The sequence below is a fragment of the Gymnodraco acuticeps genome, unplaced genomic scaffold, assembly GCF_902827175.1.
Source record: "Gymnodraco acuticeps unplaced genomic scaffold, fGymAcu1.1, whole genome shotgun sequence".
Taxonomy (NCBI): Eukaryota; Metazoa; Chordata; class Actinopteri; order Perciformes; family Bathydraconidae; genus Gymnodraco; species Gymnodraco acuticeps.
The window spans coordinates 24,277-40,806 of NW_022992353.1; the positions used below are offsets into that span (position 1 = coordinate 24,277).

Below are 16,530 nucleotides of genomic sequence, written 5' to 3' on the forward strand. Positions count from 1 at the left end.
ACAGTGTTACCACGGTGATACACGGCTGAATTAGAGTGAATAACCTCCATCTGTCTCTGAACCCCGACCCGTCTGCCAACACTTCCTGACTCACATAGTCTCTGTGAGTTCTCAGTCTTCCACTTCCTCTCTCTCAGACTCTTTTCATTCATACACTTTATGCCAACGGTGGTTTTTGTGGTCAGTTCCAGCAGAGGGAGCCCTCTTCTTCTTCTCCTCCTCCTCCTTCTCCTCCTCCTCCACCAGACGATATGAAAACTGAGATCCACATTTATCTTCTGCTAAATTAATTTCCCTACTCTCTGTAATATGTTTGCCCACACAAAAGCACACCCAGTCACTGCTGGGAGGATGAATTAACTCCTGAATGACAGTCTGATGAAAGTAGGTGTTTGTGCAGAGCGTATCTGCAGGGAAGCAACACATGGTAATCACTTCTTCTTCTCTCTTATTTAAAACCACCGTCGCCTCGCAGTACGTTGGAGGTCTTCTGCCCCGAGGCGAACTAGCAGACAGAGTTGACAATGAATTCAGATCACCCCACACTTCTCCTTTTAATCTCAAAGTAAACCGAGATAAAAAGTGCTCGGAGAGGATCTGATCCGAGACCCAGCAGAGATCCATACGTTAACAGAGCATTAGCATACTGTGTTGTTCTCAAACGCTCTCATGCATCCAGCACAAGAAGCTTTGCAAGAAAAACCAGAAGTGATGTGTGCAGTGAAGCCGGAGCAGATCTCCCTCTGAGCCCCGGAGATTTCTGTTGGTGAGGCGTAACAATGCTGACAGCCGGGATGTCACACAGGCACATTTATCACCTAAGACATAATTGCTTCTTGGGTAAAGATAGGCTTCACTTTCTTATACGTCACACTGGTAATCTAACGCTGTAGGTGTGCATAGCAGGAGTGTGTGTGAGCCTGGAAACAGATCTGCAGGTGGGAACGTGCTGGAGGTTTGGGAACATGTTCCTCTCCTAAAAGCTGCTGGTCCCACTGGGAAACAGCAGCTGTGAGCAAACAGAAAAGCTGCAGCGAGGGAGAGTTTATTGTGAATGCAATATAACCTGCAAAACACACTCTCTCTTGTAGAAGGGACACACTGTGTTGCTTTCACTTGGGGAAGGGAAGTAATTAACTTCATACTGTTCTTCTGTAGTTCTCCCCGATCAACCCTTTCATTAGCAATGACTTTCAAACATGTTTTGAGTACACTTTATATGTCAATAATGCAACAATGATTTATTATCTCCTTACAGGGCTGTGTAATAGTTATGAGAACCAATCAATACGCATTACAACAACCACCACTTAAAGGTGGGTGGGTAATTCACTTCAGAAACACTTTTTGTTATATTCCATGGAATGCTCTTAACATCCCGATAGCAATGAATATCTGAAGTGCTTTGACAATAAATACATACAATAAACCTCATCTGTGGAAGCCGTGGCGCTGTAAAAAGCACGACCAATAATTTGAGCCGGCTAAAGTACCTGGATGGCCTACCTGCCTGTCAGCCTTCCATCTCTTCACAGACTTATCTCGTGCCCTCATTGGTCATGTGCGCGTTCATGTGTGTTGGAGGAGGGGCTCTGTGAGGAAGTGGCAGATTTTCTCCGGCTGTGTATTTTTAAATTCCAGCGCACTCGAGCTGGTTTCTCCAAAATGACCGACCCCACCTTTAAGTATTTTATAATCACTTAAAAGGTCAATTATCATAAGACGTATAGAATATAATTGCAGCGCACTCACTGTTTCTTTCAAGAGTCATAATGTATTATATTTCATAAAGTTTAATTATAATCTTATAACAATGCATTACAATGTGAGTTTCTCTAAGTGGAAATGTTATGAGTTCATTCATGCAAGAACAACCCAGGAAAACGTGAATTCATTTGTCTTTACCTACAGAGAACAATGACCACCTGAATATATATATAATGATATTATACTTGACCTTATGAGGTCCTAAAAATGCTTTAAAATGTTGTTTAACCATCGGAAATGTTGATGGGAACATACTTCTAAGTCCACTGCTCATTAAAGACGCCTATCATTGGTTTACTGAACATATGTGAGTGGTTGCCGGGCAGCACAGGGTTGTTTTAGGCGACATTTTTCTTTAAAATCGTAATGTCAGTCTGTATTTTGTCCGCTCAGTGGAGTCATTAAAATACTTTCCTCGCCTTCCTGTGCCCTGCTAGCTTTCCAATGTGATGACTGTAGGCTTTTTCACTTGTTTTATACAGTATGATGAAATCAACAACAAAAATACACATAATGTGGGCAAACAAGTGAAAGAGTGCACACAGGTTATAACAATCTGTCCAAACTGTCAAAGAATAATTCTTCCTTACTCCTAAGATATTTAACCTTTCTGTGTGTTGACGTTTACGACCAACCCTGACTCTGTTATCTCCGTAAGGAATGTGTTAATGCAGTCATATGTTGATATTTCTCAGTTTAATGACCTCTGTCACAGAGCCTAAGAGTCAGGCAAGTGATTCAGTATCTCCAGATGTTGGGGGATATCTCCAGTGTTCCCAGTGTTTACGCACCATCCCCCAATATGTGGATTAACTCTCTGTAAACTAGTAAAAAAGGTCTATCGAGAGAGGCTGGTCAGATTTGATGTGGCAAACCACCGTGCAGTCAGAACCTCTGGCTGTGTGACTTGTGATGTGAATTTCTCCGGCCGATACTCGTAAATTAACATCAGTGTTTGACATCAAAGCTCCAACTCTCCTTGTGTCTCTCTGAGTCCTGACTCTCCATTGCTGCAGAAGTTTCCCTTACACAAACCATGTGACAAAATGCTGATGCGTATAGATTTAAGCTGCCTGGCTCCACTACTTGAGTCTAGTGTGTTTTACATCTAAAAGACGTTGCTCTGCCGCAGAGTGTGTGGAGACAGTGACTCTGCACCGCTCGCAGCGACCGGGGTAACGCTCAACAAAAACATTTGCTAAAATTAAATGTTCTTTAACCCTTTTGTTGTGTTCGGGTCTCCTTTTCAAGTTACGATTATACAATAACTACTAGTTGTTTAAATCGGAAGGCTTGATGATATCCTCCACAACAGCTTTATAAACACTACGAAACTGATTTTGACAATATGAGACATATTACCCTGAAGGTCTCTTTGAAAATAAAAGTGTATAATTGGGTGTTCGGGTCTAGGAAGAGCAGTGCATTGAAATCAAATTTGGACTAATCAAGATTCATCATTGACTTTAGACTACCTTATCTGTATCTAGCATTCATCAATATGGATCCATTTGACCCATAACACCACATAGCTTGCTAGTTAATAATATAAAGTTCTAAAAGCTTTTTTGGGGGAAATTGTATCCTAATATTAGCCTATTATAGTCAGATAACACTGTCTTCACCATAGGGAACATCCATCCATCTTCTCCCGCTTATCCGTGGTCGAGTCTCGGAGGTATCAGTTCCAGCAGAGAGCCCCAAACGTTCCTTTCCCCTCATCAACCAGCTCTGACTGGGGGATCCCAAGGCGCTCCCAGGCCAGCGAAGAGATATAATCCCTCCACCTGGTCCTAGGTCTACCCCTTGGTCTCTTCCCAGCTGGACGTGCCTGGAACACCTCCCGAGGGAGGCGCCCAGGTGGCATCCTAACTAGGTGCCCGAACCACCTCAACTGGCTCCTTTCGACGCGAAGGAGGAGCGGTTCAACTCCGAGTCCCTCCCTGATGACCGAACTTCTCACCTTATCCCTAAGGGAGACGCCAGCCACCCTGCGGAGAAAACCCATCTCGGCCGCTTGTATCCGCTTGTATATAATGAGTGTATTTAATCCCATTCGTTACTTAAAAATATGTGTTTTGGGGCCATACAATTTAAATAAATGTATTGGACTGTGTTATGACTTGGCTCAGAAGGCCACAACAAAGAGGAGACACATCATATCCTAGTTTAACAAAATATGTTAATTTTAGCAAAACCAAATGAATTAAGTTCAAAACCAGTAAAGTATGAGGTGTGGATGTCAGTGGTATCAGTAATGTAAATGCAGGGTGAGGATTGTATGGACGTGTATGTGTGTGAGAGTGTTGAAGTGCACAAAGTAAAGCAACTGAAGAAACTCATAATATACTCAACAAAAACCAGGATGCCTGCAGGGAGAAGCAGAGAGAGCACAGAGAGGAGCAGAGAGGCTTTAAATAGCTGCAGGGCACCAGACCCAGGTGCCCTGAGTCACTGCAATCACCAATCACCACAGCACAGACAGGACAGCCACCTCCTCTCTACTGATGCACCCACAGCGGCATCACAGACTGAGTTAAATCATGGGTCAAAATTGACCGGCAAACACCATGAACGGAAACAGCTTTCGAACCCAACACAAGGGCTAAGAGGCGAAACCTCTAGGTTTTACACTAAGTGGCAACCTTTCTTCAAATCTCTCTCAGTTTTGTCTACTGCATGGACCCCCCCCCTTTCCTCTTTATTATATATTTATTTGTTGTCTTTGTATTGTTTGATTATTATTCTTTATTATTTGTATTTATTTATTTATGATGTATTTTAGTTTTGTCCTATAGTCTGTACACCACTCTCTTACAAGTGCAGATCAGCTATGTATGGCTTGTCAATTGATGTACAATAGTAGAGACTAAGCTGAACACTAGTAGCTTTGAACTGTTGGACATTTGTAACTGTGGTTCTTATCAATGTACCAACTGTCTTATCTATGTGTCTTCAATACAAAGACGGGCTCCTCATTGATATCAGGACGGCAGAAAGTCTACACAGCTTCAAAGCAGACAGATGCTTCCGCTGCATCTCCGCCATTCAACTCAATAAAATAAAACTAAACTGCAGTACTTAAAGAGTTCAGCCCATTTGAAACTAACGCAGCAGCTCATCACTTTCACTGTAAATATATATAAGATGGAGCCTCAATGACTACCTCATGGTGGAAATGCACTTAGTGAAAGTCTCTTTGGATCTAAATAATGTATAAACTGTAATCATCACAGAGCTTCAACATTTTTAAGCCTATAAACCGGCATGTTTTTTGTTGATCTGAGTTTAAATCTTCTTAATGTAGTTTTTGGGAGAAGGGGTGGGATTAAATAAGTGTAAACTTCTTCCCACCCCTTTTCGGATGCATAATTAGGTAGATCATTTGTTTACATATAATTTGTAAGTCAATCATATTTTTGTTTATCAATTTGATGCTGCTTGAGTTTGAACAGCATTATAATTATCTTGTTTTTCATTATTATTAAAACATTTTCGAAATAAATCAAATCAAAACTCTTCATTGTTTATTCCACTTATTGTAAATTGCATTGGGCAAAAGCATCAGCTAAATATAATGTAATGATGTTGGGGTCTCGCTGCAGACCGCCTGAGTGACTTAGGCTGAGGCGTTGCCCGGGCAACAGCACATCCTGGCCTCACAAAGAGGACAACACAAACAACCCAGTTATAGTCATTAAACCAATTCACTACAACAGACACGCAATATACCGTAGAGGTATAATGTTGTAGAAATGAATGACCTTTCTTAAACATTGGAAACCAGTTTGTGACATTTAAGTAAATCCAATCAACCGTGAAGCATGACGTAACATCTGCGCATACATGCAGTGTAAAATGATGTTTGTCTGTCAACAGGATTATGGTATAACTTCTGGACAATTTCATGAAACTTTGTGGAAAAACACTCTCTTTTAAGCAAGGATCAGAATCACAGGGAGAATTTAGTTTTACTTGCAAGATTCATCGTATTCATCATGTGTTGTCTGTACAATCCAGATTAGGAAAACTCGTCCTAAATATGTTTCCACAATGTGATTTATAAACACCAAAATCGGACTTCCCGAATTTTGGAATAACGCACCATCAGAGGAAACACATGAATGCACCATTCATCACGTCATACTAAACATTTTTGGGAGCCCTTTGTTGTTGTTGTTGTTGTTGTTGTTGTTGTTGTTGTTAATCTTGACCTCATCCACTTTGCTGTGAGAAATTCCTCTTCAAGATTCAAAGATTCAGAAGTGCAGTGTGTGTGTGTGTGTGTGTGTGTGTGTGTGTGTGTGTGTGTGTGTGTGTGTGTGTGTGTGTGGCATTTAAAGGAGATGAATGACATTGACCTAATGTATACTGAAGCCTCAGACCCTCTTCATTCACCTCACTATTACAAAGGATGCCCTCTGCAACCCCTGTCAAACTACACGCTGCCATCAGTGAGCAGCAAGAGGAAGAGTTACTGTGTGTGTGAAAGTGTGTGAAAGTGTGTTTGTGTGTGTGTACATACTGTAGTTCATCCTTTGTCTCTCTCTCTCTCTGCATCTACAAAGAACAGTGCTGGCTGAGCTAAATCCACCAATGCTATCATATCCACACTAACCCGGAGGCGATATTCCCTATAATGGAAATCACATACCTCCGTTTCCTGCTTGCTGCAGTTTAAAGTTTAAACGCTCATAAAACGAAATAGAAACCTGTGACAGCACCTTTCCTATTAACAGCGTGGGATATAAGTCGCCATAAACGTGGTGATTCCACCTCCTCCTGCACTCAAAAAAACGATTCAAGCCCTTCTTAGACTTGACACATTAATAATTGTTTCACTTTACTTAAATATTTTTATTTAAGAAATAAACCTAAGTATAGTTCATTAGTGTAACACAAATTACATTAATCAATTCACTTATTAAATGTATTTAAGACAGAGCAACTCAAAATGAATTGTTTTCATTTGGGACCGCCCCTTTGCACATCACCTTTGCGCATGCACAAGATCCGTTCTGTCATTTGCCGCCTTTTGTCTAACACTGACGGTGTGAAACTGACGGTGGAAAGTCTATTATTTGGTAAGTATTTGTTTTTTCTAGTAGTTTAGAATGTTCCCTGTTTCCAAGTAGGCCTAATGCCTTTTCATTATATCGACAAGAATATTTGAAACCACCGTGTTATATTTTGCTCCGTTTTTAGTTGGGTCTAAACAGCAAGCTAGCTAGCTTGCTAGATATGGTTATCATTGAATACTGGATAGTAGAGATCATTAGATTATATTAAATTAGATGTCACGTTATTGTCATTGAACACAGTACACCGAAATTCAGTTTAAATTCAACCAAAAAATGCAAAGAGTAATTCAAGTGCACGAGGTAAAGCTAGCTAGCTGGATAACTGGTTTGTTAGCTAGCTTGCTAGATACGGTTAGCATTGAATACTGGATAATGGAGATCATTAGATTATATTACATTCGATTTAACGTTATTGTCATTGAACACAGTACACCGAAATTCAGTTTAAATTCAACCAAAAAATGCAAAGAGTAAGCGCCGCCATTTTCTATCATAAAGCTCAGCAGGTCTGTCCATCTCTCTCCTGGCCTTAGTGCAGGCAGAGGAGGACAGGCGGAGCCACTCGTTTCTGTAGGAGTTCAGTTGAGTTTAGTTTTTTACTGCCAAATATTTAATATAAATAATGAGATAATATATATATGTGAATCTTGTATGGGTTACCTCACTCACAAGCAGGCACCCAGAGTTGTGCAGAAACGTAGGCCTGCTTTATAAAACATGTCTACTAGACTCTTAATTTTAAAGTGTGATCTGTTATCATTTTTTTTTTGGGTTGTGCAATCTTAGGCAATTATGTGTTGTCTGTGAAAATTCAAATATATAAGCATTTTAATCACACCTCTAATATATTTATGTTGTCTTTTGCAGTTTGATCAGCATTAACAAGCATCTTGGGGCAACCTCTTATTTATGGTAAGTACACGGCTACTTTCACATTACTTGCATAAGCTGATCTGTGACATTGTCAGTTGTTCAGTGTCAATTGCTAATTCTCTTTTTTCTCTTTTTCAGGTTATGCATGTGGCAGTGCAAACACTGCAGTTTGGAACTAGCTAGCAGGTATTTGTTGTTAAAACATTTCCGGCAGACACATGCACATTTAAGGGGCAGTTGTCGCTATCCATGTCCATATACTGATTGCCCATGTTCGTTTGACACATGGAGTAAACTTTTAAATCACACATACAAAACTCATGCTAAACAGCTAACACCAAAGCCAGTAGAATTAACAAGTAACAATTGGTTGTATTGTGCTTGTTAATAATATTTTTAAGGTGAATGCGGAGTTTTTGAGGATCACAACATCACCACTTCAATCAAAGTTCATGTGGCAGCTGGACCACTTCTCAGACAAGCTCTTGAAGATCTTCAAGACCAAAGGAGGAGTGAAGGGGCACAAAATCAAGGAAGCCCTTGCAATATCAGATTCGGTTAGTATAAATGCAGAGAACCTCGTTTTTCACTGTATTGTTTTTGTCCATGATCATATGAACACATTTAAGAAATTGTCTGCTTTTATAGTGTTTTTAAGGCAATAGCTTATTGTGGAAATGTAGGTGTAAGGAGTCCTGCTTAGGGACACACACGACAGATACAGCCCTCTACGTTGTAAACTACCTGCTCTGTTGCACATGCATTGTGCTTAATTGTCTTTGATTTATCGCCCCTGCTTTAGTTTGAAAACATCCACATCAAGAGGGGGTGCATCCTGCGAAGCATCGCGATCTACCTCAACGAGGATCCAGACTCTTTTTTTAAGGAGTATCAGGTATGTTTATCACAATATGTTTTCAATGTATTGGTTAACAGTGTTACCCACAATTATAACCACCATTACTTACATTTATAATAAGAAAATTATATGGCACACAACCCTATCCCTGCTTACATCTAAATATCTTATCACATATCATAAATACATGCAGAAATAAATAAATCTATACATTAATATAGGAATGAATATATGTAAGAATGAATAAATACAGAAATAAAAAAATAATAATAAATAGATACAGAAGTAATTTCATCGGGCAAGTGTTAAAATAAATATAGAAAAAAGTGAATTAATACATTTATACAGATATAAATACATCTATAAATTAACATAGGAATACAATTGATAAATACAAATGTGAATTAAAACATGAATATATCTGGAAATAAATACAAATAATAAATGAATGCTGAAATAAATATTTACATTTATATATAAATACATCTATAAATGAATAAATAAATATGGACATGAATACATATGTAAGAACTTATAAATAATTGAATAAATACATAAATAAAATAATAAATAAATGCTGAAATATATTAATCAATAGATTCATGTTTAAAAAGGTATGTGAATGCAGCAATTACTAAATTGTTAAAGGAATAATTACATAATCACATAAATCAAGGAAATAAATTATTAAAGAATAAATAATCAAATACATATCGAAATAAGTAGGTAAATGCATAATTAACTACAGGAATAACAACAAATTACATTATTAAGTAGGGACGTAAACAAATAATACCTGAATTAATAAATAAGATAACGTTGATAATCAAACAGAACATACAGGAATATATCTTTATAACTTATTTATGCAAACATTTTCTTTCAAGCTTAATTTAGTTCTGTGTTGGAGGTCCTAACCTTCTCTGGTATCACTCGGACATTTTTGTCCAAATTGGTAATTTTTCACATCAGATTTGGCTATAATGATTTTGTGTTTTTTCTAGATACTTTTTGGAATTTCAATTTTTCTAATCGGTCTCGAATACACTGTACAAATTACCCTAATTGTCCATTTAAAAAATGTTCCCACACTTCCCAAAAAGTGTGGGGGAAAAATATTTAAATATAATATTTGTATCATATCATTTTATCATTCAAGTTTTTGAAAGTGGACATTTTTATCCTGAGTGGCCAAATAGGGTAGTACATTTGAGTGATACCAGAGGGTTAGTCTAAAACTGTTTTGATCAATTAGGAGAGCCACATAAGTAAATCTGCTTCTATAAAATGTAGTAATTCAGGTTTTAGTTAACACATATGTTGTATGTTTGTGTCTTTGTTCAGGCCTCTGCCTCTGAAGATGCCAAGAGGGACATGGCAAACACAGTCATGGGCATATACACACTTCAAAGAGATGTGGATGGGCAGCCAGAGGACGTGGGAATTGTCATCGAAGGCAATATAGTCATGGACAACTTGGGCAGCGTGATTGTGGGGTTTGTCATGCTATTGGGACTTATTTATGCCCTGGATTTGAGCTTTCCGGACAACCTCAAACACACCTTCGAGTTCATGCAGAAGGTAGTGATGAATCTGGATGGGCACAAGCTGAATGGTAAAATCGAAAGTCTGAAGATCAAGTTGTTCGATTGAAATGTGAAAAAGAAGTGACTCATGAGTTCATTGTTGTCATTTTATTCACGAGTTTCCTAATCAGAGCAGATTGAGCCGTTATATCAATCATTTGTGCTTTTCTGTATTTGTTTGTTTCAACACACTGTAACACTATTTCCATATGTTGGTGTTTGCAGTGCACTCTTTATGTTATGTGTTATTGTCCTGTTAGAAGAGCAGTGCATACCCCTGTTATATTGTATTCATTGTATTTGGCAAAGGGAGATTTGTAAGTTAATTATAGGAGTTCCATTTCTCTGCCATTTTAAAAATGGTATTATCTTTCAGAAATGTTTTTCATCTTTCAGTGTGAATTCATTCATTTTAAAAAGACTGTATTGAATGGAGGATTGTTTTGAATAATGTGAATTTAAAAATAAAAAAAACTAAACCATGTTTTCTATCATGTGTAACACATTTTTATTAAATTATATTTAACCTCATTATTTCATTTTCAATTAATTAAATAGGATTTAGGTGGACTAGCATTATTTAAATTCATAAAGGTAATGTTATCATTTTACTTAAACTCTATTTGAAAAATTTGAGTTGGACTAACTCATTTACATTATACTGCATGGATGCCATTAGTTTGAGTTTGTGCCACATATATTTATTGGATGGAAAACCTGCCAACAATAAAATTGAGTTAATCCAATGAGTTATTTCTTTGAGTGTGCCTTTAATGGCGACCACTAAACACCAGACTTGTTTTTTACTCTGCCTTCCTGTCAAGGAGCGGCGGTCTGATTAATAAGGCTAATCAGTTTCCCTCAGATGGGCGGGTCATGCTGCAGTAAACATCTTTATGACAGCGTGTGTGTGTGTGTGAGTGCAGATATCTCACGCTCTTGGTAGGTGGTGAACAGGATGCGGAAGCGGCTCTTGCGGCTGGCCTCGTCCGCCCACATGCGGATGACTCCCAGCGTGGAGACCAGCATGATGTCGTTGGCCACGGTGGAGCAGAACTTGTTCTTCAGGTCCTCAACCGAACTAAGAGAAGGAGAGGAAACAGCCATCAACAATCTCAATATGAATCTTGTGAATGTGAAGCATTTATTTGATGTCTTAATCCCCTCACTCAGCGGTTCCCAACCTTTTTCAACTCAGGACCCACTTAAGAATCTAAACAAATTTCGCGGCCCACATTCAACCATAAACAATACGGAGGCTGAATAAAGTTCTGATTGGTCGATTCAGAACATGTGACACGTTGTTAATCCAGTAGAACAGACCGCTGTCAAGGACTGTAATGACCGTTGCTAAGGAGGATCGAGAAAGAGAAAGGACAGGAGGTTCAAATAAAAATAACCTTAATAATTAAATGTTTCCACTCAAATCATAATGTTTGGGAAATTATTTGGCGGCCCACTTGCAATGCCTTCGCGGCCCAGATAACAATGTAGATCTCATAGTCGTTTTTGACCACTTAATGATCCAATTACATCCGTATCTTCCATGCCCTCCTTGTTTGTTCACACCATGTAAGGCGCTATACAAATTGAATCTATTATTATCTCAAAATATCAATTATTTTTTTCTCTGATCATGATTCAATCTTCTCGCTATATTGAATTAAAATAAGTCTTTGTGTCGCCTTTCAAATAGCTCTCTGGCTGTTCAATCAAAGGAACAGTTTGATATTTGGAATCCAAACACCTGCTTCACTGATGAAAAGATTGATAGCCTTCACTTATCAATACGAAGCAGACGGCAAAAAAATACATTTTCAGAGTCTGAGATATGTCAAGAAGTAGCAACAACATTGATTTTAAGGCTCTGTTATATTTTGGTCACATCTAAGATGAAAGGCCCCCCTTCCTAACTCTTGCGTTTCGGGTCAAAAGTGACCGAATGACTTTTATTTTAATCATAAATATTGTGTTTTTCATCCAATTACCTCAATACCTTATGTTATCCTCCACACTAGGCCTCTGAACATATACACTTGATGATCACCACTTGCATTGAATTTTGAGTGATTGGGGTTCCAGAGATATCACTGTGCAAAACACACCGGTCAATTTTGACCGAAAATAGCATGGGAAGGGGGGCATGACCTAACGCAAGAGAAGGGTTAACACTAAAAAAAGACAGATGACATTTCTTGATTTCTCATAAAATTATTCCTGTGTGTTGAGCAAGGACAAGGGAACTGCATGATGTCAAAACCATTAATGTCTTGTCTTGACATAATTAAATACGTAACTCTTCACGAAAAACTAAATTGTCAGTTGTTATGTTCAGTTAATGACATGATTAAGTCTTGATCCGGAGATAATGAGTCTGAGCATGATTTATCTGACTGAAAGGTTGAAATGTCTCACCTGCCACCGTCGTACACAGCCACAAAGTTGCGCTTGCACTCGTTGGAGTTGGCCATTTCATAGTCGAGAAATCGCAGGTAGATCTATCCAAAACAAAGAGGAGGTTTGAAGACAATGAGGACATGACGGAGGAAATAATCCATCTCCTTCATTTGACTGATTATCCAGCGCCTGATGAAGCGGCTCAGTGATGAAACCGGGCCGACAGACTGCTTCTTGTACAAAGTCATTACACACTCGTATCAAATGAGGACTCAGACTGACAGAGGCCATTAGACTCATTATTCATATCAGTTGAGATAAAGCTAACCGTGTTACATTTTACCACAAGAGAAAGAAAGGTGTGCTCCATACAGAGTTAATTTCAGACCCTTTATTTGAAAAGAATGGACTTCAAAGACATATATTAAAAGCATGGCAGATATAAGGACTATTTCATGATACTAACAATCCCTCGTTACTTCCCTATTGCCTGTGTATCATTGTCTGTCACTCATTCATCAGGCGGAGATCGTCCAATCACAGTTCTGGTTCTGCTCCGATGCACACAACACTCGCCATCATTACGGCGGTTAATTGTGTGACAGCGAAATGTGACCGCTCAAATGCCCAACGAGGAAAGCTGCAGATGGAGGAGGATAATGGACCGAACTCGCCTTCAACAACATGACAGGTGAAATGGATCTGAGAGAGGGGGGGGGACAAGCGAGTCGATTTCCCCCGGGGTTTCCACCTCCAGATTTGTCATATTCAGCCACTGTGTGTGTGTGTGTGTGTGTGTGTGTGTGTGTGTGTGTGTGTATGTGTGTGTGTGTGTCTTTCCTGAAATTAATGTGTCCTTGTATTGATATTAATGTCTTAATCCCAGCAGGAGAGGGCCTCATGATGGAAGAGGCTCTGAAGACTTTATAGTGAAATGCTTTTGCGATGGTCTATTTCTATCCAATATTGCACGGATTCCCAGAATGAAATGTGAACAATTGAGATATGGTTTCTCAATAACGTGGATGAACTTAGAAAGAATCAATGATCAGGTCAGTGATCCGAGTCTTTACATGCCTTAACTTTCAAAGTATGAAGGACTTTTTGGAAGAAAACTGTCAGCAATCACGCATTAAGAACGAGGAAAGTAGGTTTTATGGGTGGACGACAATGTTATTAAAAATGTCTCCATTCCATGTGGCTCGTTGCCAAAGAGGACTGATTTCATGGGTTATTGTTAAGGTTACAGTCAAGGTTCAAGAGGCCAGTAATGGGGAGAGGTAGCTATCAGCATGTTAATTAGCTCGCTCGTTCTCTCGTCAGCGAGCAGCAGGTAAATCAGACGAGAGGTATTCCTCCCGCAGCACAAAGACTGCAGTTAGAGCAGCCGTCTGTAACCAGTAAAAGATAATTCAATAGACCCATTACAAACACAACACATTGTTGATTAAGTGTACTGGTTTTAAGAGACTTCATGTGGTGGTAATGGCTGGTTAAAATGTCAATGGTTTAAAAGCATAATCCTCCACATTGACCAAAGTACTGTAACTGATTTGTTTGATTTGCATGTGTTTTACATCCAGAGATGGAGACTTTGTACACATTCATGGTCCAGAGGATGAATATTAGAATTATAAAGATGCCATATTATGCTTTTTCTGTGAACTATTTCAAAATATACTTGAAGAATAGCACATGATTTGATACAACTATTCATGTGCACCTTTGAGTAAGACCTTTAACATCATATTGACGCTTCACTAGGGATGTAACGATATATTGAATATCGCGGAGAGACAATGCACAGTTTGACCCACTGCTGTCACCCATGGCCAAAGCATGTCTCTCTGTCCCAGCAACATCAGTACCAAGCAAGAGAGTTGTTTCCACAGCAGGGGATTTTGTAAACGCCCAAACATCCCAGCTTCTACCTGGAAATGTGGACATGCTCATATTCCTGAAAGATAACCTTGATGACGCTGAGAGAGTGAGTGAGAGAGTGAGTGAGTGAGTGAGAGTGAGTGAGTGAGTGAGTGAGTGAGAGAGAGAGAGAGAGAGAGAGAGAGAGTGAGTGAGTGAGTGAGTGAGTGAGTGAGTGAGTGAGTGAGTGAGTGAGTGAGTGAGCGAGTGAGCGAGTGAGCGAGTGAGTGAGTGAGTGAGTGAGTGAGTGAGTGAGTGAGTGAGTGAGTGAGTGAGTGAGTGAGTGAGTGAGTGAGTGAGTGAGTGAGTGAGTGAGTTAGAGTTGAGTTACTTGAAAAACTAAAGTGAAACTTGATTTATTCTATTGCAGGGTCTGATTATTATATTGTTGACACTTTAAAATACTACTATCCTACTAAAATGCTGTACAAATCAGATTTATTATTTAATAATAATAATAATAATATTAATATATATAATATTTTCCCTTTATTTTTCAATATCGCGATAAATATCGTACCGTGAGTTTTTTGGTATCGTTACATCCCTACGCTTCACTGACTGATTTGTTTTGCATTATGGTTGGAAAAACAACACATTTCAATAGAACATAAGCACTACAGATGTACTACTGCATCTTAAAATGCAACTGTAGGAACTGTTAAAGAACAGGACAGAAGGAAACAGCTAGCTTTGTGCTGACAGTTGCAGGTTTCACTTGTAAGAACCAAGAAACACAATTATTGTTTTTTAGCGTTACCAACACAATGATGAAAGCATAAAATACTTGACTATGCTGCTACGTACAGTAAACCCTTTTATGTTGTAAAAGATTATACTGTAGTCCTACATTAGAAATGTCTTGTTTTTATGAAGTGGTACCTTGGCCTGCATTTGTTCCCATTTTGCTCGTTGCAAGGAAAAACAAGAACTAGCATTGTCATGCCTGTGATATATGTTCCTAACATTTGCACGCACTTGAGTAATGTCTGATAGATGCTTGTTACTTTATTTGGCTTGGAAATAAAAAGAGGGACATGCTGCAATAAGAGTTTGGGTTTTTCTTGTGTCAGAACACTTCTAACTGGCCGATGATGAAGACAAATCAGACTGCAGACGCCATCACAAACCCAAATGACGGCAATGGATCAGATAGATACAATCACCAATTTGTAAGGCGAGAGATTGCTCTCCTGCAGGAAAATAGGCTGCCTCCTCATTGATTCTGCAGCGCCCAATAACGACGCAGAATCCATCACTGACTGGGGCAGAATATGTTCTCAGTGCTTCCTTAAAAGGGGCCTGTAGCAGCGTACATGCTGTTCATTATAGTCGGTATGAATGTCCATATTTTGGCCATTACCATCAGGAAGGTGTCAGACAGTGAAGACCAGATGGTGAAAAACAGACGAGACACACATGATGAATGCAGCAACTGTTATGTGTCAAAATACGGGAAATATTATATATATATGATATAACAGCTGAGAAGAAGAAATGATGCAAACAGAGAGCAGAAGATGAGAGTTGTGTGTATGTATATTAAAAGGTGATATTGTGTTTAACTGCATGCTTTACGTTACACCTAAAACTAATTAATTTCTTTCGAGGTAGTCCTGCAGAACCGATTTACGGGAAGGAATTCAAATGACACAAGGTGGTGTAAGGCAATCCCATTATGGCATCAAACTGCTGCAGTGCTGTCACTTCTGGCAACAACACATGGTCATTACTGCTTACTTGCAGCAGGTATATTTTTCAGTCTGTGTAGCCACCTCACCCTTAAACCTCCTCTTAGTGCATTTAGACCATTGATAAAATGCATTATTGAGTATCGTTCCCTTTTCCCCTTCTTCCTCCTCCCCTCTCCTGCCTTCCCTCTGGAGTGCTCCGGTTTAATTAGAGCCTCCAGTGTAGGATGTCATTATCTCTCTGCTGTTTCAGGCACATTGGGTGAGTGCAGTCCTGTATCAGCATAGAGTCATAAAATCACGCCTACTGTACACAGCGGTCTCTCACTGCAGCAGCATGTGTGTGTTTTAAAAAG

The 16,530-nt window shown here is 39.1% G+C and overlaps 1 protein-coding gene across 3 annotated transcripts in view; it reads right to left on the bottom strand.

The window, feature by feature from the left end:
* Positions 1-16,530, bottom strand: part of neto1l (neuropilin (NRP) and tolloid (TLL)-like 1, like) — a 31,870-nt gene that overhangs the window by 11,444 nt on the left and 3,896 nt on the right. For all 3 annotated transcript variants that reach the window (XM_034209616.1, XM_034209613.1, XM_034209614.1), the window contains exons 2-3: positions 12,582-12,664; positions 11,102-11,247 (exon numbers count right to left, since the gene is read on the bottom strand). In XM_034209616.1, the coding sequence (XP_034065507.1) occupies positions 11,102-11,247; positions 12,582-12,664 (229 nt within the window). The remainder of the gene's footprint in view (positions 1-11,101; positions 11,248-12,581; positions 12,665-16,530) is intronic.